At 36.7% G+C, this 25,518-nt stretch overlaps 1 protein-coding gene across 2 annotated transcripts in view; it reads right to left on the bottom strand.

The window, feature by feature from the left end:
• The window catches only part of LMBRD1 (LMBR1 domain containing 1), a 74,581-nt gene that overhangs the window by 16,548 nt on the left and 32,515 nt on the right, over nucleotides 1-25,518 (bottom strand). For both annotated transcript variants that reach the window (XR_001876682.1, XM_017826510.1), the window contains exons 8-13: nucleotides 15,271-15,396; nucleotides 12,969-13,121; nucleotides 7,004-7,068; nucleotides 6,125-6,227; nucleotides 4,890-4,994; nucleotides 2,650-2,799 (exon numbers count right to left, since the gene is read on the bottom strand). Coding sequence is in view for 1 of the 2 variants with exons in the window: in XM_017826510.1 (XP_017681999.1) it covers nucleotides 2,650-2,799; nucleotides 4,890-4,994; nucleotides 6,125-6,227; nucleotides 7,004-7,068; nucleotides 12,969-13,121; nucleotides 15,271-15,396 (702 nt within the window). In the remaining variant the exon portion in view is untranslated. The remainder of the gene's footprint in view (nucleotides 1-2,649; nucleotides 2,800-4,889; nucleotides 4,995-6,124; nucleotides 6,228-7,003; nucleotides 7,069-12,968; nucleotides 13,122-15,270; nucleotides 15,397-25,518) is intronic.

The following is a 25,518-nucleotide window of genomic DNA, read 5'->3' on the forward strand; positions in this document are numbered from 1 at the left end:
AGCACAATGAAAACCCAGACTGTCCAAGTGAACCGGTGCATACAGCTCATCATCAGGAAGCCCTCCATGTATAGGTCACTTGCCCTGCTCCTGTGTATGTTCCTGGATACTCCTACATCCATAATCACCAATTTATAACTGTTTGAGAACCTCTCCATTGTTAACATCCACAGAAGAGTCTGTTGCTCCTCTTCATTCCCAGACACCATCTCTCTTGTTTCTAAATATAAAAATCTGACATGCAGTTGTCAGGGTAGTCAGACAGAAAATGCGTCTGGTACATTCTGAAAGACTCTTTGAGAGGATGTTGTCTGAAGACGTAACGAGTAGATCATTTGGTATGCCAGGGAAGTCCAGATGTAGTTTACCAGCATATTCTTTATGCCTTGCATTATTTTAACAACAAAAGCAGTTTCTACTCAAGTTGTAATATGTACTTTAAGCACAGCTCTTTGAAACAAAACATAAGAAGCTGAAGGCCCAGAATGGCTATCTTGCCCACAACAATTTTAATCCTTTAAATGGAAAGTTATAGCTCTACTCAACCATTTCAGCTAATCCTTCTTGCATTGCTGACCAGGATTGTATGTCAATAGCTTTAAGAATGACACAATAGCCTTCCTACTGCTGTGCTCTATTCTCTTGATCCTTCTTGGTTACAAACTACGTATTTATGTTTGGATACTACTTGTCATAAACAGGTAACATGCAAGTGTGTGTTTAGTGTCAATCTTTCTGCCTCCCTCAATATAAGCACATTTTATTTTATTCATAAAGTAAAACAAACTGCTAGCTATAGCTTTTATTATTTGTTTTTCTCTTCAATGTTCCATGTTATCTGTCAGCTTTATCATGAAAGATTCCTTTCTTGGGTCATTGCAAGGCCTTAAGACTAGTTTGGTAGGACCTTTAATGAAATTTTCCATCCTACCCTTACACCCACAATGGCTCTGCACTGTAATTGGAGATGTACAATCATTCTACAATATAAAAAACTGAACTGCCTTTTGCAGGCACTTTAGCTCATAGTTGATACCGATACAGCTATATATATGATGTTCTAAGTTACATACATAGTACATAATCATGCCAGGAGTTCTATGTAAACTCACCATATAAGCAAAATGCTTTCCTAAATTTACTTTCAGATTCGTTTTTTGCTGCTACTACTCTAATTCTGACAAGTTGAGCCAATTTATAGATGCCTACGCATGTTTATTTTGTATTAGTTATATCTAGCATAAAATCTAATAAAACGCATTACACTTCTTAAATACCAAATATTCAAATCCCCTACAGTGATTGTATTACTGTGCTTGGATTGACATGAGGATGACTAATTGCCCCTTACCAGACAATTGAGATGTAAAGACAGTAGGAAAGTAGCATTTATTGAATCCTCCATTTCCTGCAGTGACAATTCTACCACATCAACTCAACACATTTAAGTTGATAAGATTCTTCATCTCTAGCATGTTTAACACTACTCCAGTTCCAATTTCTCCTTGTAATCCTTTTGTACCAAATATTCTGTATCCACCATGTAAACCGAAAGAATTGACAGCGATAAATCACAGAATTTACTAAATAGTTGCAGCTAAAGGAGGTCAGTGTGTGTTTTGTTTGGTTTTCTTTTATTTTTAAAGTAGTGTGCTCCCCCAGAGGTACATTCTCCTGGAAAACTAACTGAAGTATTCCAAATGCTCAAAGCAGCATACAGTTACTTCAATCTCATTTAAATCCCTTCTTTTAACTACTCTAGCTCAACTATTTTGTCTGTGAAACTCAAACACCAAACAGCACACCAGGAGATCTTGACTTCATTGTGCCTGAATAAGCAACCAGTTCACAACCTGGTCAGTTGAAGACCAGATCTAACAAAGTCTACACCTGTAGGATATCAGACCTCAATAGACAGATGTCCATGAAACCTCTCAAGATTCTTACAATATGTAACACTGAATTTCCCCATAAATATGCAGCCTGCCACTCAAACTAAGATGAAATACAATAATTCAAGTCTTCAGGTACAGAAGATGAAAGACTTAAACCAAAACCTTGAAGTACACAAAAGTGCAATAACAAAAGCAGAGACTAAATTTTAACTGGTTAATTCTGTAGATTTTAGAGAGCAAGAACTGCATGGAGTTTCATCAAGTTGGACAGTCCAAAGTGTCTTAAGTGTGATTAATCAGCACATACTTTGCTCCAATCTGATGAATTTCTACTGTAATAAGTTATCTTTGTCATTCCTCACAAATATGCACATAAAAACTATCATCTGTGGATAACATTGATTTTTATTCTCTACATAGCCTTACACATTAAAAATAATCCTCACTGCAGTCACTTAGTATACCAGTACAAAATCTAGTGGAAGCTGCCAACTGTCTTATCAGAAACAGTAAAGCAAAACTCAGGAGTTTCACACTGCCTGAAGATAACCTAAAAATTAAGCCGTGTAATATGTAGTACAATTGGTTTCTGGTTTGTGTATTACCAACAGACCTACTAGTATTTAAAAAAAAAAACTGGCTACAAAATTCTCTTCAAAATCTGAGAATAAGCCTGACTTTAGGAGTTTCTGTAAACAATACATTTTTGGATGTAGAAAATTTAAACATAAAATAAAAAAAAATTACATCTCACCTGCACCAGGTATTTCTGGCTTCCATACATTACATATTGTGGAGCAAGACTGTAAATCATGTAACTTGTATGAAGAACTATCAACAGAAGTATCATACAGAGAAATAAGAGTGCTTGAGGTCGAGTTTTTCCTCGTCTGATTTTATAAAGCTGAAACCAGAAAACAAATATTAACACAACAAAATTACTTTTTTTCCTGAAGACATTTAAAAACCTCTTTAATTCAAATAATAGTTTTAATTCTACTGCCAGAAGTGGGAGGTTGCTAAAATGATCCTCTGGCAACTTAACTCCAGTGACTCAAAGCAGGTTTTCAGGGGTCTTTACCTAAATTTCGGAGCACAGCTGTTTAAACAAATTAAGTACTGGTTACAAATTAAGTAATGGCCCAAAATATCTACACACCAGTAGCTAGTAGGAGGATTAAAATGGTGTTGCCTATCACAAACTGTGTATACTTATAACAAACTGTGCCTTGGTTTGTCAAACAATGTTATGCCCTTCCGTCAAGGTGGGGTGTCATCAATCACTACAGCCCCAATCAGATCTAGAAACAGAGGAAGGAGTTATGAGAGAGCACTCCCAGGCTCTGAGGAAACTTGCCCGCATATGGTGGTTTCTTGTTCATTGAACATTGCAGGGAACAATACAATCCCTCACTGTTATTCTGTAGATACCACTGTACTCTCTAATCCCTAAGGGTTCAACCTGAAGACCCTATTCAGGGGAAGAAGCTGGCACATGAGGGGTAAATGACAGAAGACCAAAACCAGTACTAATCTCACAACTCATTGCAAAGATTGATGGGTCATTGTTCCAAATCTGGGGTGTCACCACACGAAAAGGTGACAGTTTTAAAAGGAGAATAGGCACATAAGCATGGAAATATTTAACCAAGTATCACAGGCATGATTGTCGCACTATGGGACACAAAGCTGCTTTTGCAAATATTTTTTTTTCAAATCTATTATTTGCTTAATATTTAGATATGCCATATTACCACCGTACTCTTTTACTTCTTATGAAGCTAAACTTGCTTGTCACATCTGTGAGATACTGGATCCCAACCTCATTGAATTATTGATACAGGTCAAAACCAACTCACTGTGAGTGTGTGTGGGGAAGGGCTGGGCCTAGACCTGCAGGTACATGGTAAGGCTGCCATATCACATAAGGCTTGCTCAGAGCACATAGCCTGCAGCTAAGAGAGCTGAAGGCTTTGTAGCCGAGCTGTCAGTCAAGGCAGACCTGCCTGGTAGCCCACCCACAGCACACCCCTGCAGCCTGTGACTGCTACAGCACAACTCACTCTGGCCTGAAGGCACTGACCGGATATCCTGCCTGAGAGGGAAAACTGAACCATGTAAATACATGAAACTCCATCTGAGCTCCCTCTCTCTTTTCTCCCACTGCCTGCACCACATGAATCATTGAATCTTGTTGGTAACCATTTTTCCTTTCCTCTCTCTCCTTCTCTCTTTCTTCTTTCTTTACTCTTTTAATCTGTTTTCTTCTTTTACTCTTTTCCTTCTCTTGTGGGTAACTTAAAACCAACGAATTGTGTTGTACTAAAGCTAGTATATTGATTGTTTGTGCTGGTTTTTATTTTTCCTGTGGAATGGGTTTTTGGCTGGATGTTTTAGTGAAATATTTCTTCTTGATTGTATTTTACTCCTGTAAACTCTTTTGTCAGAATATCTTATTTTTCCCACTAAATTAAAAGAATTTCTCTTAGAGAAGAGCATGTGACTCTTTCTCTGGATAAAAATTCAAGATTATAACAAACCAAAAGGCTTTTAAAAAGTCTTAAATAAAATGTAACCACTCTGGGCAGCTTATGGCTTAAAATCTAGAGCGTAACAACATCGATGGCAAATCAAGCCCTTCTGACTGCATGCATATTTCAGATTTTGACCATAAAATTGACTTAATACTTCCAGTACATCAGAATCATATGGCTTTAACTTAGAAAAGTCAGAAGCCAAAGTGACACTGATTAAATACTTGAAAAAGAGTCAGATGACTGTACTGTTCAAAGTGAAACATCAGTTTAGGTCTGATAACTAAGCAAAATGAAACACCTTCCAAAAGCAGTGCAAATCGTACACTAGGCTTCCACTCACTACACATACAGACATCAGCAACATCCCGTATTTATGATGCAGTACATAAATATATTCAATAGCACATATTTGTTAAATATCTGCATATTAGAAACTAAACTCTTCAGTCATATTTACCCTTATCCAGAAGAACCATATACCCATATTTCGAATCCCTGCCATTGAAGTGAAGATAAAGTACATAACAATAGTTGTAATAAGAATATAATCAAGTGGAAAAACCTAGAACAAAAACACAAGCAGTTAAAAAGACAAGGAAACAAGCTCTTCTCCCACTTATATCTAAATAAGTAGTTTCTACTTATAGCGTCTGTGGTAGCAAGAGTCCTATTTAAAAGTTTTACATAGCTGGCTCCAAATATAGCTAACATAGCTGGGTGCTAATAGAGCTTAGACAATTAACTTGCCAACTGAGCATTTTTCTTAATTTAAAACTTGCGCTAATTTTGAAGCATTATACATTTGTAGGCCAAGAAATACTTAATTCTTTTAAATAGAAAGTCTCAGAATGGAAAGTCCACAGTGACAACAATCATTTTAGGACTACACAGGCATTCTATTTGTGACATTTTTCTGATCATATTTGCATACAAAATTTGATTTTTATATTTACATTAATAACAGCTTGAGAATACTGCTGCTGAACACTACTTTGCACAGTAAGCGCAAGCTTAGGTGTTCCACAATATAAAAACCCTGGGGAAGAATGCATTGTGCTGGCCCACTGTACCAAGAATAAGGAAATAACTCAACTAGGGGAGAATAAAGCACTAGCTTATATTAAGGCTTTTCTTCTTCTTAGTTTACCCATGAAAAACTAAATTTGTACATGGATTTGTTGCCTTTCAGCTCTATGGAAGTTAACAGTTTGTTGGGTTTGTTTCAAAAACTAATGCCTTACTCTAACATACATAACTGCATAGAGGAAAATATCTTTCAATGTGCAACAAATATATTAAAAAGTGGAAAAGTGCATTTACTTCACTGAAGAGGGCTAAACTATCCAGTACACCAACAACTAGAATACAGGTAGAGCATGGCAAAAAGTTGCTTTTATTCTGTGCAAAGTAAACACAAATGCAGTCATTCTCCATTGCCACTGTGTTCTCATCACATCGAAGTTAAGTTTCAAGCACCACCTTCCTTCCCCTAACTAGCTTCCACCCAAAAAGATTTTCATATCAGTAACTTAAAACTAAAAGTTAGTAAGGAATTTGCCTCGCTTTTACTGAACACACATATAGACAATGTTGTTTTAATTAATTACTTGGGGAGAAGTTTGCCTTTTGACAGTTTACCAGAAAACAGAGGAGCATCCTTACATATATATATATCACCAATTTTTTACTTACTCTTTGAAGAACTGGTAACAACATATTCAATGGATTGGTCAGATTAGTTCCTAAAATTATAAATCCTGAGTCGAAACCAGCCGAATGCAGAGCTTTGTCCAAACTGCAATAATCAGAAAAGTTGGGTAAGTACAACAGTTCTCTCAGACCTTCATCTTCACTTTAATCTAAAAGGGCAACTAAAAAAAAAAAAAAAAAAGAAGCCGAACTAAGCCCAGAGACTGATAACTTTCTAATATCTATATAGATACACACTTTGCTTTGCCACACTCATTGCACTTTTTCTGTGAAAGTTACATTGATTTCTGCATCTCCTCAGCATTTTAGCTTTTCCCTAGTTTGGGTCATATTTGCCCAGTTTGAAAAATTAAACGTGCCAACATTTGAGACCTCTGGTTAGTGTCACTCTTTGTTGAAATCCACCAGATCTGCAGCTGGCCATATTGTTTTCAATGCCATCAAACAATTACTATGAAATGGACATCATAATAGATTAAAATATGTCACTTACTGCAAGAATTTAAGCACCTGTTACCCAGCCAAGAAGTACCTATGTGCATCAAGATTCATTCAAGCAATCATAATACTTTTGCAGTCTGAATTAAACTTTCTTAATATATATGCTCAGTTTCTCTGCTGAATCAAAACAGTTTTCAGCAACATACAGTCAAGTCAAGCTGACCCATGTTCTTCCTTCAATCTGTTTTAGCACATTTTGCTCAGTTTCACTATATACTATTATAATGAGAAATGCAGCTCTAGTGACAGAAATGTAAGGTAGAAAGCAAACCACCTCTTGAAGCAAACCACCCCAATTCTGATGTTAGAGCAGAAACTAGGTAGTTTAAGTGGTTAAGGAAAATGCTGAAATGTACTTACTTTGACAAGAACAGAGAGACAGTGAAGAGCAGTGCCACAATGATGAAGAATACTCCCCACACAATCTAGAGGTAAAAATTAAAAGCAATGTAACTGAAAGTACTTTCAATTGATGCAAGAAGTGAAGAGTTGTCTAGGTTTCAGTAAGGGAGGAATGAGCTTGGACACTTCAGAGCTTAAACACATTTGAAACAGTAACTGTTCGGTAAACAATTGAGAGAAGTGCGAACAAAACTTTTACTATGTTAAACACAGTTTATGTCAAGTACATCACATTCTCCAGTGCAATACACAAGTCCACCCCTTAAGTCAAAAGTGTCATTAAGAAAAGAGATGACACATTACATCAAATGAACGCAGCATTTAGCAGAATGCACAACCTGTACTTACTATATATTACGATGGAAAACCTTAACTATATACATGCATACAGCCTTATTTAAGGTAATTAGAGATTGGTGCCTTGACCACTACACCTGTGTGCTCACCTTCCAACAGGAGGCAACCTGTGCACACCTTACAAGGAACATCTCACCTTTCCCAAATAAAAGCTCCCTTCTGTAGTGCTGCTCCAAAACACAGTGACCAAATCACTGGGAGCTGATTTTTCAAAAAACTCAAGTAACCAAGCCCAAATGGCAGGTCTTGATTAAAAACAAAAGGAGAGTCTTTTTATTATGCCTACCAAATATAGCACTTGAGCCAGGGATTCATTCTCTAAGCTGTCCTCAACTAGAGCACCTCCCATTGTTTTTCCTGGGCTACAAGCTAGTTCAGGAAACCATTCTCCACTTTGACAGGTTTTCTCCCTCAGAATCTTTTCTTTGGGGAGGTTAGGGGATGGCACACAGAAGTGAGCCTAGACAGTAAACCTGTTCAGTTACAGTTCAGCTACAGTTCCTAGAAACCCAAGTCATGGAATATGATCAAGTAAGCATGCTGAACTTCCTGAAACAATCATGTTTTCAGACAGCTAGACCTGAGACCTAGACAGACGTATTTCCAAACTGTATATGCAGGAACACAGTGCACGGTCTTCCACAAGAATGGGAGAGTTTCACCATTTAAATCATTTTATTAGCCCCAAAACTTGACACACAACCATCACGAAGAGGTTAAGAACTTTATTACAGCTGCTCATTAAAGATACTCAGAGTTACAATGCTATTATTGTTCATTTAATTCTGAAGATAAACTTCAAACAATATTAGAACATCACTTATAAAACAACTCCAACTACGTAGGCCTTATTAGGTATAGATTTAGAAACTAATACCAAGGTAAGCATTAACTTGTGCATTTCCACATAATTAAGTGTACTAAGACTTTACTTCTGCACAGCAAACTCTCACTAGGTATTAGCTGTACAGGGAATAGATGTTTAAACCAACTGAGGCCAAGAGTCTTAATCTTGCTTTACTTCATTACATCCTGCCAGTTATGGCTACTAAACTGGTATCCATATCCCCTCTGGAATATCCTTGTCTTTTGAAGTGATGTCTAACACTTACATAAATCATTGCCAAAAAAAAAACCACAAAAAAACAAATATCACTCCTTTCCCCATTTTACCCTCTACTGCAGTCCCATTAAATACAAGATTGAGAGGCTAATACTAAAAAAAAAAACAAACCACCAAAACTTCATTCTACTTTAGTTCATCCTGTATGTCCACAGTACTATTAAGACTACCGAACCATAAATTATTTACAGTTTACATCAATCTATACTTACATAACTTCAAAACATCAGCTGACTTAGGCCTTTCACAGAAGAGATCCGTGTGTTCTTGTCTAGATTTTCCTCATACTTAACTGACTACAGACAAAACGACACCTCATTCCCAGCATATTAACCAACACTCGGACTAACGTACTCAACTGACCATGTCAGTTGAGTATCATTTTGTTCTGGTTAAGGGAAAGAGTAAGTATTGCCTTTTCCTTGCCCACCACATAAAGCCTAAGATGGGCTATAAAGAACACTACAGCAGGAGCTATATACTCAGTGTTGCCTTTTACTTGTCACCTATAGCCAAAGACAAATACACAATCTTAGCGGGACAATATGGCACTGCTATTTACTACCTTTAAACCAACTAGAGTACCTTCAAATATTCTAGATACACTTCGTCATGAAAATTTGCAAAATAATTTTGCTTTGTGTCACAGCATAAATGAGGAGTTCAAGCTCTTGAGAACATCATTACATGTTCAACTTCAGAGAAGAGGACAGCAATAAATCAAAACCTCTTGTTCTCACAACAGGACTATTTATCAACTGATGCTGAAAAGCTTTTAGTACTAGAAGATGTGAAAACAAAAGCCCAGCTTTCAGCCAAACACACAGAGGAATTTAGTAAGGTCATTATTTTTTAAAAAGGAACCTTCAATGCATATTAAGAGAAGTCTAACTTCCAATGCAAGACCAACTTTTTTCCTACTCCCTAGTCCTTTTGAAAGCAGAACCTCAATCTAACCATACATCAAGCTGTGTTACCTCCTCCACTACAGTCAGTTTGAACTGTTCCATTGCCAGGCCATTTCTTGATATCCATCAGCTACAAGGCCCAGGCCCCATACCCACTAATACTCAATCATTTGCGCTGTCATTGGACAGCGTTCAGAGCTGCTGCTTGCACTTACATCACTGATCACCTCTAAGTGTCTGCTTGGGTCTTCTAATCTACAGTCTGTTGTGCAAGCTAATATGCATACTGCTAACTGCCAACAAAAGAGTTAATTGTGCTTTTATGCAACACTGCAAATATTGCAAAAATAATGAGTTGACGCAATACTTACTAGTATGACTTACACTGCTGTCTGAAATGAGCTCCTTGAGCATCTTAATAGAAAGCCTCTGCTCAAGCAAGTAATGACACAGCTAAAGCAGAACACAGTAGGAACTGGTTTACTTAAAGTTCTGTCTTACATATGAACCCATGGGATTAAAAGACATGGCTAAGCAAAAGACAAGACAAAAATGTCAATATAGGCATTTCTCAACATTAAAAATGGAAGCACACTTCTCCTAGGTCACAATGGAAAGTTGATTCACATTCCAGTTTAATATGTCGGGTCAAATAATTGAGGAATAACTTAGAAATATCAGAAATAATTTCGAACTATCAACTGATTAGTGTATTTTTCCACTGCTACTGCACATAAATAAGCCACAAACTAAGAAGTCCTTTATGACATTTTTCATGCTCTGTTTATATCATTTTCCCTGGTACTCCCTCTGCAAGCTTTTAAACATTCTAACCCTGCATCACTCTTGTTTGAGTTATTCAGAGAACTCTTTGCCTCCTATTGCTGCTCCCAAATCTCAGTCAAGGTAAGCTATTTCAACTATGGATAATTCCAAAGTGTTAAGAAGGAAGTTGGAGCCTACAGAGATCTCACATGCTAGGTGCTTCTGATAGGAACTACAGCCCATGGAGTAGACCCACACTGGAACAGAAACAAAGCGTGAAGAGGACACAGCAGCAGAGTAGAAGTATTATGGATTCATGGCAACTCCCTACTGCCCATCCCCTCTGTGCCACAGAGTCAGGACAAAAGGAGAGAAGTGGAATCTTGGAAAGAGCGAGTGTGGATCTCTTCACACAGATCTCAAAACAGAGCACTTGATTTACTTATATTACTCAACTAAGGCATCTCTTCAGTTTGTTCACAACTGTTGTAATGTACCCCATGAAAATAATGATGCAATACTCGCAATTTACCATTGTTGAGTAGACGTCCATGTTTCACATCCTATAGTCTTCTTCACACACTGAACAAACATAGCTATGTGCTCTAGAGTTTGCTTTCTTAAAAAATTTTTATACTTATCCCTAGAGCAATACCACATTTCTCCTGCTGCTCAGAGTATCAAATAAAAGCATGAGAAACCACAGTAAAGAAAGGAGAAGCAGGTAACAGTACATTTTGTAGAAAGAAATTAGACTAATTCAACGTGACTTGACAACCCCATGCTGGCCAATACTCATTTCCTTGGGATCTTCCAGATCTGTTTCTTTTGACTAAATTGAAAAACTAACTTCATCTTTGTGTAAAACAATCAATCATTCTCAAAACTTAGTTTACGCTACGTCAAATAAAGCTTACTCTTCAAAGAAAAAGTTTCGTCTTTGTTTAACAAGAAATCACATATATACTTAGATACTTAGCGTTAATAAAACAATTAAAGCAAGAACATTAGAGGACACTATGCAAAGACAATCCGATTACAGAAGTCTGAATGGAGACACTAAGTTAAGACTGTAAGAGACCTTGTGACTAAGTACATCTCCTGAACATGTTATTCTGTTCTGTCAGTCCCAGTAAGAGTCTGCAACTCCCATAAACGTGACCATCCCAAACACAAAGCAGAAATAGGGTTCTCTTGCTCCACAAGAAATGGAATTTCTCTTGAAGCCTGAGAGGCAGCCACATTCTTGAACAGTAATATACACGTGGCACTGAAGGTGAAAGTGTTGTAAAACAGTAAACAAAGCCCCAAGATACCTTCTGCACTTCTCCACTGAACAGAAGTATTATCTATGGATATTGAAAAGATTTTTGTCTTTTCTTTAAAGCCACTAACTGAATGATTGATAAGTTAAGACATTTGCAAAGACATTCCAAATGCTCTTAAAGCAACAGTAAAACAGTTCTCCAAGAGTTAAGACGTAATTAAGTGATAGACATTAATCACCTTCACAGGACAGCTCTAGTCAAAGTAAACAAGTTCACTAACATGCTTCATAGCACAATCCTAGTCTAAGTGAAAATCTGTCAGGAAAAATTATCCACCTGCAACTCTCCTTTAGTCTGCAATTCATGAGTCAACAATTCACAGTGACTGTCACAGTTACTGAGAGAATAAAAAGCATTCAAACCACAAAACCAAGAAGGCACTTGAATACCATCTTTGCTGTAGGCGATAAGCTGTAACTAATGATACTGTACACTATCCTACAAGAACACAATGAACAGTTAAAATCTTACAGACAAAAAAGATATGGCAAATACACTTGTCAAATTTTAGCTTAATATGAAAAGTTATAGAAACTACATAACCTATACTGAATATTTTTTTAATCAAAAGGAAGCATCCCAACTGTTAAAGTGAATAGTTATGGATATTTGCACTTTCAATTAAAGGGCTAAGTCTATGCTTCTAACGTATCACAGCAAGATAACTCTAAGAATTTCACAATGAAAGCTTTTGGTCAACTGCAATTTCAGCCCATTTCCATTGGTACTTAGCATTAACAGTAGCAGTGACAGAGGAAATTGCTTATAGCCTGCTCCCCGCTACTCAGTTTTCCCAAAAGCAGCCTACTGCTAAAGTTTCTTCCTACATCTAGTTGGCAAGAAATATTTTATCTAGCAATACTGTTCATAAAAGTACGAGTTTTTTAAAACCAAGTATCTACTAAAAGTCAAAGTCCTAAGATCAAAGGGAGATCAAGATAAAAGCTTTGCCCAAATAACCGTCTCATTTGCACTGGTTAAGTATTACTACATAAATTTCTATGTAGCTAGCTTACTATTGATCAAGTAATTCCTTCGCCAGTTGCTTATTCCAAATGCATATATTCTCAAAGCATCTCTGACTTCTGATGGATACATGTAATTGAGATTAACCTGACAGCTATAGAATTCTTCCTTCTCCCCATTTTCATATTTGATAGAAAAAATAAGATATTCCGATTTTCTATGGCAGTAGCACTATAGTAGACAAGCTAGGATTTGTTCATTTTCAATCTTAATCATAGTTGAGACAAATTAAAAGGTTTTCCAAGAGCTCAAACAGTGTTTGCTATAGGGTTGTCATTGTGTAGTGTAATAGTAAATTAAAAAAAACTGTTGATATTCAGGGTGGTAATTGATAAACTTGACCTATGATTTATACGCGAAGAAGAAAGCTGGAAGTTATTTCAAATTAAGTATCAAAAACTGAGAAAAAGTTTTACCTTTAAAGGTCGGATAGCTTCACAGAACTTTGTCCACCAGCTTTTCTCAATAGATTCCAAATGCCTCTCTCTCCTTCGAAGTGTCCTTAATCTTTCTTCTAATTGTTTTAGAGTCCGTCTATCCCTTGATGACAGAGGGCGGCCATCTCTGCACTGGTTACCAAAAAACAGTGCAAGAGATCAAAAGTCACCAAATCAAGAAAACAAACTTGATACCTAGTTTAACTATTTATAACTCTCAAGAATTTGTAGTATACAATTCATGCATATATAATTTCTATGCATATCAAGAGGATGAAGTGCAAAAAAGTCATAAGCTGCAACCAGAAGAATTCCTATTAGGTGGTAGAAACCACTTTTCACAATGAAGAATTAGTTGAGTGTACCAGACAGTTTGTTTGATAATTATGTTTAAGAATGTATTTTAATTGTGAGCCTTCAAACACTGAGTGGGAACCACTGCACTCTTGTAAATTGAGCAGCAAATCCTTAGATCTCATTTACGTGTTAATAAGCAAAAGCAACAAAACAGGTATTAGATAGCCAAACCAAAACTGTTTGTAACATTGATGCTAGTATATTACAACCTGATACTTAGACAAAGAGATTCTTATATAGTAGGAAATGTACTAAAACTGTATTTTGAAATTCCTTATTAATTTTTCCCTTATTTTAAAACAGCCTTCCTGCAGATAGTGTAACACTTTACACTCAATGAAGTTAAAAAATATTTTAAATAAATTACTCAAAAAGTTTACAAGACTAAGATGACATTCTAGGCATGCTAACACTTAAATTGGAGACCATAATGCACTTTTAACAGGAACACATTCACCATACCCTGTATAGCACCTCAGTGACAAACTTTTTGACAACAGTAAAGCTCCCGATCTGCAAGTTCAAGCTTCAATTATTTAAGACTAAGGAAATAAAGATGTCAGATGTACTAGTAGCAGAAGATCATACTACATACTGAATTTTTTCATTAGATTAAATAGCATACTTACATACTTCTAGTTTTTAGTGTATACTACTCTCAGTAACACTCACTTCCTTCACAACTTAATGAAAATGTAACTGAACAATTAAGATTTCAATTACAGAATGAGGCAGAATCCTGACCACAGTGCAAACTAATTTTACTTGTTTTATGGATTAAAGGCCATATTAAAATATAGACATAACTTAGTGACTTTCTACTTTTTAATCCTATGTTAGCTAGACTGATCAACAAGACCAGTTGCATGCAAATTCTTGTAGTCCAACAAGATCTTCTATAATAAGTAATGATCCATTTGTCACATGTTTCTAATTTTTCTCATATTAATTTCAGTAATGGATGCCTTTGTTGTTGTACTAGTCTGTACAAAACCAAAACTTCATAATTTAAACTGGGGGAGACTACTTTTTAGATTTCATTATTCAACAAGGTGTCTAGAACACTGGAGGTGCCCACACTGTGTACAGAGGTAAGACAAGTATCAAGGGAAGACTGTTGGAACAGTTTCAACATTGCTGAGGTCTACTATCACAGAGCACAACAACAACACAGATGGACTGCCAGGATGGAAGTCAGGCATCTTAATATCCCTTCCTCCTAGTCAAGGCTGTGAAAACACTGGTCAACCCATTATCTGAAATAGGTTGAAAAAAGGGTGGGAGATTTCCCTTATCTTGTTCATAAAGCAGAAATCCTACCCTTCTTTGGCTTGCACTTGGGAGGTTGTTAGAAGTGTCTTGCTTACATTAGGCACAGAATTCCCATTAGCGGCAAAGTCATCAGGGGTTTACGTTGGGATGTTCAGGATTTAGAACAGATTTCCATATGTACGCTTTTCATAAAGAAATTATTTATAACAGGAAGGTACATTAACTGGGAAGCAAGAATATCTGGGGCTGTTATTTATTAACACAGATGATTCATAGTTTGATGAATCTAGCTCATGACAGCTCTATGTGGCAAGTATCCAGTGTTAACTACACTACATTGAGTAAGTATCAACAAATTGGATGCCATTTCTAGCAGCAAAGTGAGGTTACTATCTACAAAACATCTCTTCCATCTAAGCAGGACTGGAGAAATTTTACTTGTTAACACTATTATTAGCTAGACAAAAATAACTACTACTGACAGAGAACCTAATCACCACTACATGTGACCATATTTGTTTCCAAATAAATAACTGCAAGCTATTCACTTCTTACTTGCTAGTCCTTCTGAGACAGACTCTCTACAGCATGAAGCATAAGCTAATAAGCAAGCAAAAAATCATTAAGAAAGTGAGAACAGCGAAGACCGTACCTTTGATTTAATCCTTAATAAATGTTGCTCCACTTCTTCAATACCTTCAGTGTTCTCTAAACGTTCATAAGCTGCACTGGTAGTTCCCTTAATCAAGTTTAGAGGCAAAGCTGACATACCATAAGCCTAAAATGAAAAGGAAACAGACACATTCAAATGTTCTGCCATATATTTTCATCTGATAAGGCTGCTGTGTGTCGTAGCTATAAGGTATCAGTACTGGTGTTTTTTTCACCCCTTCTGCATGCTCTAAGAGAATCAACTGTTTCCCTTTTTTTTGAGCAAAACATAACAGACATACTATGCAAATTCCAGTATCCCACATTGTTCCAATGGTACTTAAGTGTTTCCTGATTACTTAGAAAACAGCATGTGTTAAGACTTCGTATAAGCATGGTACACTGAAGATTTATCAGACTAGTTCTTGTGTTTTGTCAAATCACATAGCTTCCCAAAACGTTAACTTTCCCACTTCAGATCAAAATCAAAACTTTGTGCAATACAGGAATTCCTTGGTATTGAATGTAAATAGTTTTAGAAGCACAGTATACACCATTTCCTTGCAGAACACTACTACCAGTAGTCTTCAACCTACTTTAAAAATAAAATTGGGTAGAAAGTACATGATTTACTAAAAAAAAAAAAGTAAAAATAATTTGGAAGCAAAAAGATAGCAGAAGCTAGGTGAACACCTGAACTCTGTTACATTCCAAGACTGTTTAGATACCTATTCGCATTCATAAATTTTGTTGGCATTTACTCCTCATCATAAATTCTAAATCATTCCAAGTGTTTGGCCAGTTTCTACATCAACAGTACACCCATGTAAGGTCTGTAAGATTTGCACTAACATAAGAAGAAACAGGTATTTGAGGCAAGATAAAGAAGAAAAAAACCTCTATTTCCTCCATGCTACCCTATGATTCTCATAGATCAAGGCCAAGGTCAGAAGTTTCTCCAAGCAGTTTAGAGACATTAGCCGTAAGTCTGTCATTTGTTTACAGTGAATGATAGGTTATTCTTGGGGAAGACCTCAGCAGGAAGGTTCTTTTCTCTCTCAATCACAATTAACATATGCAATTTACTAGAGTGCCTGATACATGAACACTTGCCAACTTCTGAAAACAGAATTGTTTATGTTGGAAAAGACCTCTAAGATCATCGAGTCTAACCTAACACTGCCAGGTCCACCACTGTCCCAAAGTGCCACATCTTCAAGTCTGTTAAATACCTCCAGAAATGGTGAAGAGCAGTTTCCTAGATTTTCACAGGAATAACACTCCCTCCTTCAAGCTTTACATTTCGTACTGAGAACAAATTTAACACGAATGCTGGTGTGTTAAAAATGCCACCTTACATGCTGTCAGATCACATGAGCTTTGTTTTCACAAGGCATGATCTGACCTGCTTAGAAACCTACTTAGGCATAATAAAGTCTTCACACACGGCACCCAAAGCAAGACCCTGTCCATTTTTTGGTTTTATTTTTGAATGTCATATACCCCACTACCAACACCCATTTCTAGGCCCATTTAATCAAGAGGTCTTATTTACTATTACTGTAGTTCAAACCCACATTAACTCTTTAAATTTGTTACCATTTAAGATCTGATGGAGCCCGCAAACTTCAGTTTGACTCTGCAAGCAATAATTTTCCAGAATTTTAATAAAAATTCCTCTAAGTATTAGGTTAAAAAAGCATGAAAAAAGTCTGACAGCCTTGCTGATTTACTATGGAATTAGGTTTCTTATTTCTGGAGTAACAATTACTGGTAAATTGTTGGAACAATGTCAGTTAATGTCTTGTGTCTCAACAAGCTGCAAACCCAAGGAAACAACAATCACTGATAAATCACTTTAAAAAGTTAAATAAGGATGTAAGAGAACAATATTTTCCTTCAAACATTTCTTGCAGTATATATCAGCAAAGAACTCATTCAGCTGGAGCTTTGATAACTTGCTCTACTTGACTTTTTTCATAGCTATACAGCATTAGAATTTGGTGTCCAATAGGCTCTTAGAGCAAAAAGTAGGCTATTAGCTATCTGCTCAGTGTTTCAGGACTTCACAGCTGATAGTCTCATTTGTAACTGAAAAACGCAGATAAAAAAAGGTGCTTGCAGCACTGTTTGCAGACCTCCAAATAAAGTTAAACTCCCTTTTTTTAAATCTACAAAAGATAACTGACAATTTCAGTTCTTATGTTAAAGCTTTGTTCGGTAGAAGTGTTATATAGAAAAGACACCTCTTATCACAGGCAAGCATGAAATTGTTTTCATTGCTGTCCAAGACATTCTAGAGATTCTGGTTTGAACACAGCAAGTCAGCCATAGGAAGGCCTACTTACAAGACTGAGTATTTTCAGTAAGGAAAATAACTTCACTTATGATGGACTTCACAACTCTTCATAAATGTGTCTCAGTTCTCCCTTTAGAGTATCTTCTTTGAGAGCGTTAAGCTCTTTGCCACCTACATGAGCTAAAAAGCACTCTCTCAATTCTCTTCTCTGGGCCAAAGAAAGAAGTCCTTCAACCTTTATTTATCAGTTGCTCTCTGCAACTCTGTAATCACCTGGACAAGCCTCCCCAGGAGCCTCTACAGTTTTCAACAACTGGGGGACCAAAACAAGACAGTATTCCCATGTGTGGCTTTGGAAGTATCAAGTACAATGAAATAATGGCTATGTTCTTCCTGATGCAAGCCCAAGACACTGATTGTCTTTCTGCTGCAAGGAACACTGCTGCATCATGCTCAGTTTACTGTCACTTCCAGGTCCTTTTCAGCCAAGCCATCCCCCAGCTGTTAGGCTCAAGCTGCTCAGAATTAACCCATTCCAAGAGAAGGCCTTAACATCTCCTAAACCTGATGTCATTCTTGTTGGGCCAATCTTCCCTGTCAAGGTCTCTATGGTGGCTTTTCATTCTGTTTTATCTACTTCTCCGAGTTGGAAATCATTCTTAAACTATATGTCTACTCAACGCCATCATCCAGGTAATTTCTAAAGACTGACTAGTATTGGGCCTATATTGAACCTGAAAAGCTCACTCAGATAGTGGCATAACTCTAGAATCTGGGGGAAAGTGTAAACACCATCCAATATCATAACTAGAATGCAGGCTACAATTTAACTGAAGTCCCTCTGTGGAACCCAAAACATTTCCAGCCACAGACAAAAACATTCAGTATGTAGAAATGCATAAGAGATTACTATAACAAGAGGCCTAAAAAAATTTTACAAACCTAAGCTTAGAAGCTATTAGATTTCACCACCCAGCAAAGGCTTCCACCTGTTCTTCAAACAGTTGCCATCAACTAACAAACACATCAAGTATAGACTCAACAGAAATAGTTAAGAATTAAAATTCAGAGCTTTAAATCTTCTAAATTTCTACCAAGCAAAATACAACTCTCAAAGTGATGCATTGTGTTGCTGTTTTTGCAGATGTGAATTATATACTTGAACATCAAGCTTGCTCTAGTGATAAAGGCAGTCTAAGTTCCTTCCTTGAATACAAAACATGATAATAGTGAGATGATTATGCAAGTAAGCCTCCCATCATCAGTGTGGGAAAAAGACACATTGGTCCTTCAAGACAACAATATATATATATTGGATGAAGGACAGAGAAATGAGTCATCTCATGTGATGTGTCACAGGTCTGAACAGAAGCTATATTAGCTCATTTTCAGAGCTCCATTTCCCTTCAGGCTGATACAGAAGTTCAAGGCTGCCCCGGACAAAGTTTTAATCCCCTGGGTTAGTACAAGTGTTAAATTATTCATAGACTATTATTTTGGGCATCTGCAACTTAACAAGCAAGCAATGTATTGAAGATAGCACAGGAAAACCAAAGCTATAAACACTAAAGCCAAGAGAGGGCTAAGTCCTGAAACAAACTGTGGATTGAAAGTTTTGAATATGAATAAAAACAGACCAAAAGAGTCTTTAAAGTAGTTAAGGCAATTTATATACATGAATTTAGATAAAACATGTAATTAATTCTTACACTACTGAAACAACAGTTTCCAACTTATTTTTAGACATCCTTTGCCTAGAAGTGTTAAGTTAGGTAAGAAACACTGCACCAAAGAGTAAAAACAGACATGCAAGTGTCTGTACAGGTAATTGCAGTATACATGTTTGTGGGGGTTTTTTTGTTGTTGTTTTTTGTTGTTGTTTTTTTTTTTTTTCACTACACAGGTTCTTTAAAATGAAAAAAAGTACTAAATACTAACTATTCAGGCTGGATGCTGCAAGCCTCAGGCTGCTTTCTGCTGTTACTGGATGTCTGATCAGCTTCATTGAAACCACATTTTACAGTAGAAAAATCTAAATTTATAGCTAAACCAACTTATTTGAGAGAAAATTCCCCTCTCTTGAATCACTGCAAGTGATCCACGTAAGAGATCACCCCCTATCAGTTAGCTTAAGGGCTGGAATGCCAAATTCTAAGAGCTCGCTCCTCAGTAAGTACAAATTTAGAGCCATCATCCATAAGCAGCTGTCTCGTTCTCAAATTTGAGTTTCTACACACGGGCAATACAGTTAACATCTCTAGATGGACAAAGTTCATATTTATACTTCATAGACTTCTTGAAGTAGGTGGCTGCCTACCCTGAAGGAGCAGAGAAAAAACCAGAACTACTCACAGCAACAGAAACCCCTGCTTTACCAACCCTATTGAAAAACATTCTAAACAAAACTCTTGAGACTTCTGCCTTATTTGTTATTCACAGAAGTGGTAGCTGGGTTTAAGACAGCAATCTGTCTGTAAAGCAGGAGCCAGTAACTCACATGAACACAGTACCATTATGCAGTTTTCAGTAGGCACTGAAGAGCAGCCAGAAGCACTCTCCAGCAGTTCTCTGAACACACCACTGAACCCAAATATACTCCAGACAGAGCACTAAAATACCTTATGAGAAATTACATGAATATTGCTTATAATTTGCCAAGTCTTCACTTCTCCCATGTACCTTTCCTTCCCATCCATCTGCAGCAGATTAATCTATTCTGTCATTCCACAGTTAAGATTTAGAAGGAAGAGCTGCTGTTCTGATCCTTAGTCTCTTGCAGACTCAGCATGTTACAACATTTTAGACTTGCTGAACTCACATAACCCATGGCCAGAGAAGGGAATAGTCTTTCCTATTAGCTGCCTGCTATGTTAATAGTCACTCATAAAGAGAAGACAGAACACAAATGAAGTTGCAACAAGTTGTAGAATCATGTGTTACTGAAGCTGCATCAAACAACTACATCAGGGATAAACCCTTTTGTACTTAAAAGATCCAGAAAGCTTTTTCACTTGAAACGATAACCTCTAGTTTAAGATTTCTAAATTGCAGGAGCTATGAAAGACTTTCACCTAAAAGAAAAATATTATTAAGGCGGGAACAACTAATCATCAACCATATTGGCCATAAGCCAATATCAGTTATGAGGAGCACAACAAAAACACACTGAAATTAATATAGCAGATTACTTAAGAAAGGAGTTAAATGAATTAAAGCTAACTTTGAACACCTACTGCAAAAAGCCTGAAACCATCAGGCATTATACTTTAAGTTGATTATGTTTCATTTTCTATATCTGCTAGGTTCAGCTAATAAGATATGTTCAAATGATTAACTTATGGCTCAAACAGGATAATTTCTCCTAGTTAGGGATCAAACAGAACAGGTAAGTTGTTTCTGATCAACTTGGTACACAGTTGGAACTGTAAGTAAAGATAGCTTAACAAGTGAAGATAGCTTTTCTGGTTAAATATATTTAAGAATTAAACTTGTGATTTCAATAAATTATCAAAAAGTACTTGCATAGCATAGCAGAAAGACTTCCCATTCAATTTCTTTTTAGAGGTCTATATATCATGCATGTGGCTTTCAAGTGGCTATCACTGAGGTGTTTTAAAAGATGTATATCTAATCTTGGGCAAGAAGTGTAGAAATCAATATTGACAAACATTTCTTGCACAGCACTGCCCTCTAGTGAAGTCACATGAAAAAGCCAAATAAAAAAGAATTCTTTTATCACTGTATAAAAGGCATCGAAAGTGTTCACAATTTTAAAGATGCAAATATTCAATTTCTTATTTTCTTACAACAGCTTGTTTCAATACTTCACATGAAAATGTGACCATGAAAGACAAAATGTTCAATTCTATTAATTGGACTGTGATAAAAATGCACCTATTCAAGTTAAAAACAGCTAAACTAGTTTAGAGTATGCAGCATTAAAGAAATACAGTCAAGTATGAGTTAATTCGTTTCAATACAAGTGTTCCAGAAAAAAACCCTCTATTTAAAGAATATTTTGGTAGAGGAGAGATTTTTCTATATTTGTAGCCTAATTAGCTTCTTGTTTGCATAATGTTAACCATGAAGGAAGTCACATGATACCTTTTATCCCTCTGCAATTGACATAGTTCAGCTGATTATACTGAATGCTTTTATATAGATACAATACACTGTCATCATTGCTTCTGACAGAGCTGGTAAGTCAGTCCAATTAAGTACTCTCAAGTGAGGTGCACTGTTGGGTGTCATACCAATACAGGCAACAGTGAGCTTGTGTAAGAGGAACTGGGACTCCACCTTTATTGAAACTGTCCCTTCTCTGTGCAGCTAGACTGGTCAGTTCTGAAAAGTAATCTAACTCCACAAGTAATCGTCGTTTGCTTTCTCACATTAAAGCCATCTGTCTCCGTCTTTGGCTATCTATTCATACTGCCAATCAAAGACAACAATCAGAATCCAAGAATCTTATTTCCAAAACATCATTAAGCATAGCAAATAGGGACAGCAATTCACATATCTTCAACCTGTGAGGAGTTAAGGAGAAAGTCTCCTGAATGCATCTGAAGATGGCAGACCATCTCATGGACAGTTGCATACTGGTTTATTTTTAAAAGCTCATGCCATACAGCTTGGAAAAATCACTCAATATGTTATCTAGTAAAATCTCAGTTATTTTACGTGAAGTTTTAGCATTCAATCTTCAGCTGCTATGAGATGACAATTTTTTGAATTGCCATCAAATCATCGATTCGAACATCTTGAATCATGAACAGAGTGGCAAACAAAATAGGTATGTTCTGTATGGCACTTCTTGCACAATCTGTTGTATGCAACACGAACCTTGCATTAAGCACTTCTTTATCCATTTCTCTACTATTCATCCCTACAGTCTCTTACTACACACCTTCATTTTACATAATAATCTTTTCTCTCTAACATGCACACTGCGAGACTGTCTCACTTATCTGTCAATGCCTCTACACTACAATTGTTCTACTACACACAGTGCACTTAGGCTTGCTGGACAAAACTTCTGCAAAAAAGTTAACCCTGCTTCAGTTGTAATACTAACCATAACTTTTGCCTAGCTGCCACTGTCTGTATTGCTTCATCAGGCTTGGAAAAGCATTAACAATCAAAGATTAATCTCCTTTCAAGCTGCAATTCTAAAATCTCAAAGTAGAAAACTATCAGCCATCCACCAGTTTAATATCTACAGTTCTCCAAGAGAGTAATAGAAATAAGGCCGTTAAAACAACAGTCAAATTGGTTTGCTCTTATTTACTACTTCATAGAGAAGTGAACATAATGAAACAATTACATTTCTTTTGTATTTCAGTATTGATATTGTAGTGACTAAATGGTAATGACAATGAATGCTACTAACTTATGAATTTCTGAATAGCTGTTTGATGTCTACTTAAAAGAACACCACTGATGAACAAATGCTTCTGGGGTGAGACAGATTATAAAAGCTTTTAAGCTCTTTGGCTGTTAAGTCAACTGCAGAAAAGTAAATCATGCTCTGGACAAAAATTAGGTGTGAAAAGGTCATTACATTTGTGAGTAGACAAACTAAGCTTTCCAACGTTTCCTCTTTCAAGACAGAAGAAAATAAGGATCACTTTATAATTCCATAAAAAAGAAACAAAACCAAATAATGCTTACTAAATGTCTGGAGAAATTACAAAGCCAATTATAATCATCCTGCAAGGTCATGCTAAATGAGATGCACAAGATCATTCAAAAATCAATCTGCCTATCATTGTATGAGTAATAGGTTATTCTGCCTTGAATTCAAATAGCAATCTGGAGCAGACAACAACTATTGTATTAACACCTAAGGCAATACAGAACCATTTCAGTGCAAAACACATTAATGAAAGAATAGATGTAAACTACATCATCTGCAAAACTGTTACAAACTCTCCCCCGGCCAAAACCAGTACAGCACTGCAGGCCTAATTTATCATTTTCTTGTTGCTATTGCATGTTCATAGACATAAAAAGCTGTCAGTATAAATCATCAAGGTCACAGATTTGCAGAGCCCCCCCCGAAGATCATTTGTTCACATTTCTTACAAAACAATTTTAAATATCAAGTGCTGTACTTCAGTAATACACATTACTCAATACCAAAAAAACAGTAAACTTTGTGTTATTAAAGCTTGAAAACAGAAAAGTAAATACCAATTCAGTATTATGCCAAGAATTGAGACATGCCAAAAAAAAAAAAAACCAAAAACAAAATAGTCTAAGTAATGTTACTCATTTAAACATTGCATATACTTGAGAAAAATTACGTCTCTTTATGCTTGTCAGTAACATTAATATATCTTGTGAACATTTGTAGACTTGATCTTATTATTTCCCCCTTGAAAGTTAAAAAAATTTAGAATACACATCTTCCCCAGTTGCATCTTTCTTGTCTCTTCCTGGTCTTCCAAAGTGTCAATTAACATCAAGAAAAGATCATTTTTCAGTGTATTCAGCAAGAAAATGCAACATGAAGTGTGAGTTCTAGTATTATATTCTAGAAGACCACGCTAATAAGGATCAGCTCAAAGTTAGCCAAAAGAAACGTAACTGCAGCTTTTATATTTTTACATCTATTCACAGAAGCAAGCAAGTTTGCTTCTTGTACAACTAAGTTGTAAAGTTACAAAACTATAGAAAAAATAATTTGTATTTCTTAGATTGAGAGTAAGTTTTCAGTGTTTGCTCCCCCACCTTGAACAGGCAATCTCCCCATCACTAGCACAATGAGCCTCTAAAAATTGCCACCTATCAAAGTATTTGGAAGTTATTACTATCTTCCGACACACAACAGTCTTGGAAGAGCTACCAGTTACTGAAACATAGAACTAACTTCAGACATCACTGCATACTGTTTTTAAAAGTACCCACTGCACTTTTATGAACATTGTACTGAGGTGAATAAATCATAGTAAGAATCTTTAATAAATCTTTTTTTTCCACAGATTAACAGCTATGATGGAACAAAAAGTTATCCAACATGAATTAAATAAGATTATAACAGTAAAACCAGTATTGTTGAAATAAATTATTCTAATAAAGAACCAATCTTACTGTCAATCCCTGTCCCTTCAAGCTTTTCATAAGCTAGAGCCAAGCTTAAACAGAGGACACCTCATGCCACGATAAGTGTCACCCATTGGTACCGCTGCTAAAACCTGTAGGTCGACACAGAAAGACTGCAGAGCCCTTGAGGCTGGGAAAGACCTCCAGAGGCCATCTGGTCCAACACAGGGTCACCTAGAGCTGCTTACCCAGGACTATGCACATACGGCTCCTGAGTATCTCCAAGGAGGGAGACTTCACAATCTCTCTAAGCAACTTGTGCCAGTGATCAATCACCTTCAGTGTTTCAGCTTGTGCCTTCTGCCTCTCATCCCATTCCTGGGCATCTCTGAAAAGAGCCCGGCTCCAGACTCTGCACTCTCCCTTCAGATATTTGTACACATTGACAAGACTTTCCCTAAGTCTTCTTTTTCTCTTGGTTAACAGTTCTAGCTCCAAGACTCTACTCGTAACAGGAAGAGCCCAGAACTCCACACGTGGCCTTACCAGGGCTGAGTAAAGGCAAAGAATCACCAACAACCTGCTGGCAATACTCCTCCTAATGCAGCTCAGGATACTACCAGCCTTCTTCACAGCAAGAGTACACTCCTGGCTCGTGGTTCACTTGGTGCCCACCAGAACACCCAGGTCCTCCTTCTCAAAGCTGCTTTCCTGCTGGGTGATCCCCTGCATATATTTGTGTGAGTTCATTCTGCAGAGCTTAGCACTTTCCCTTGCTGAATTTGATGGTGTTCCTGTCAGCCAACTGTCCAATCTAGCAAGGTCTCTCAGGATGGCAGCACAACCCTCTGCGGTATTAGCTCCAGAGGGCATCATCCCAATTTTGTGCCACCTACAAGCTTGCTG

Source organism: Lepidothrix coronata, unplaced genomic scaffold, assembly GCF_001604755.1.
Source record: "Lepidothrix coronata isolate B3197 unplaced genomic scaffold, Lepidothrix_coronata-1.0 Scaffold4, whole genome shotgun sequence".
Taxonomy (NCBI): Eukaryota; Metazoa; Chordata; class Aves; order Passeriformes; family Pipridae; genus Lepidothrix; species Lepidothrix coronata.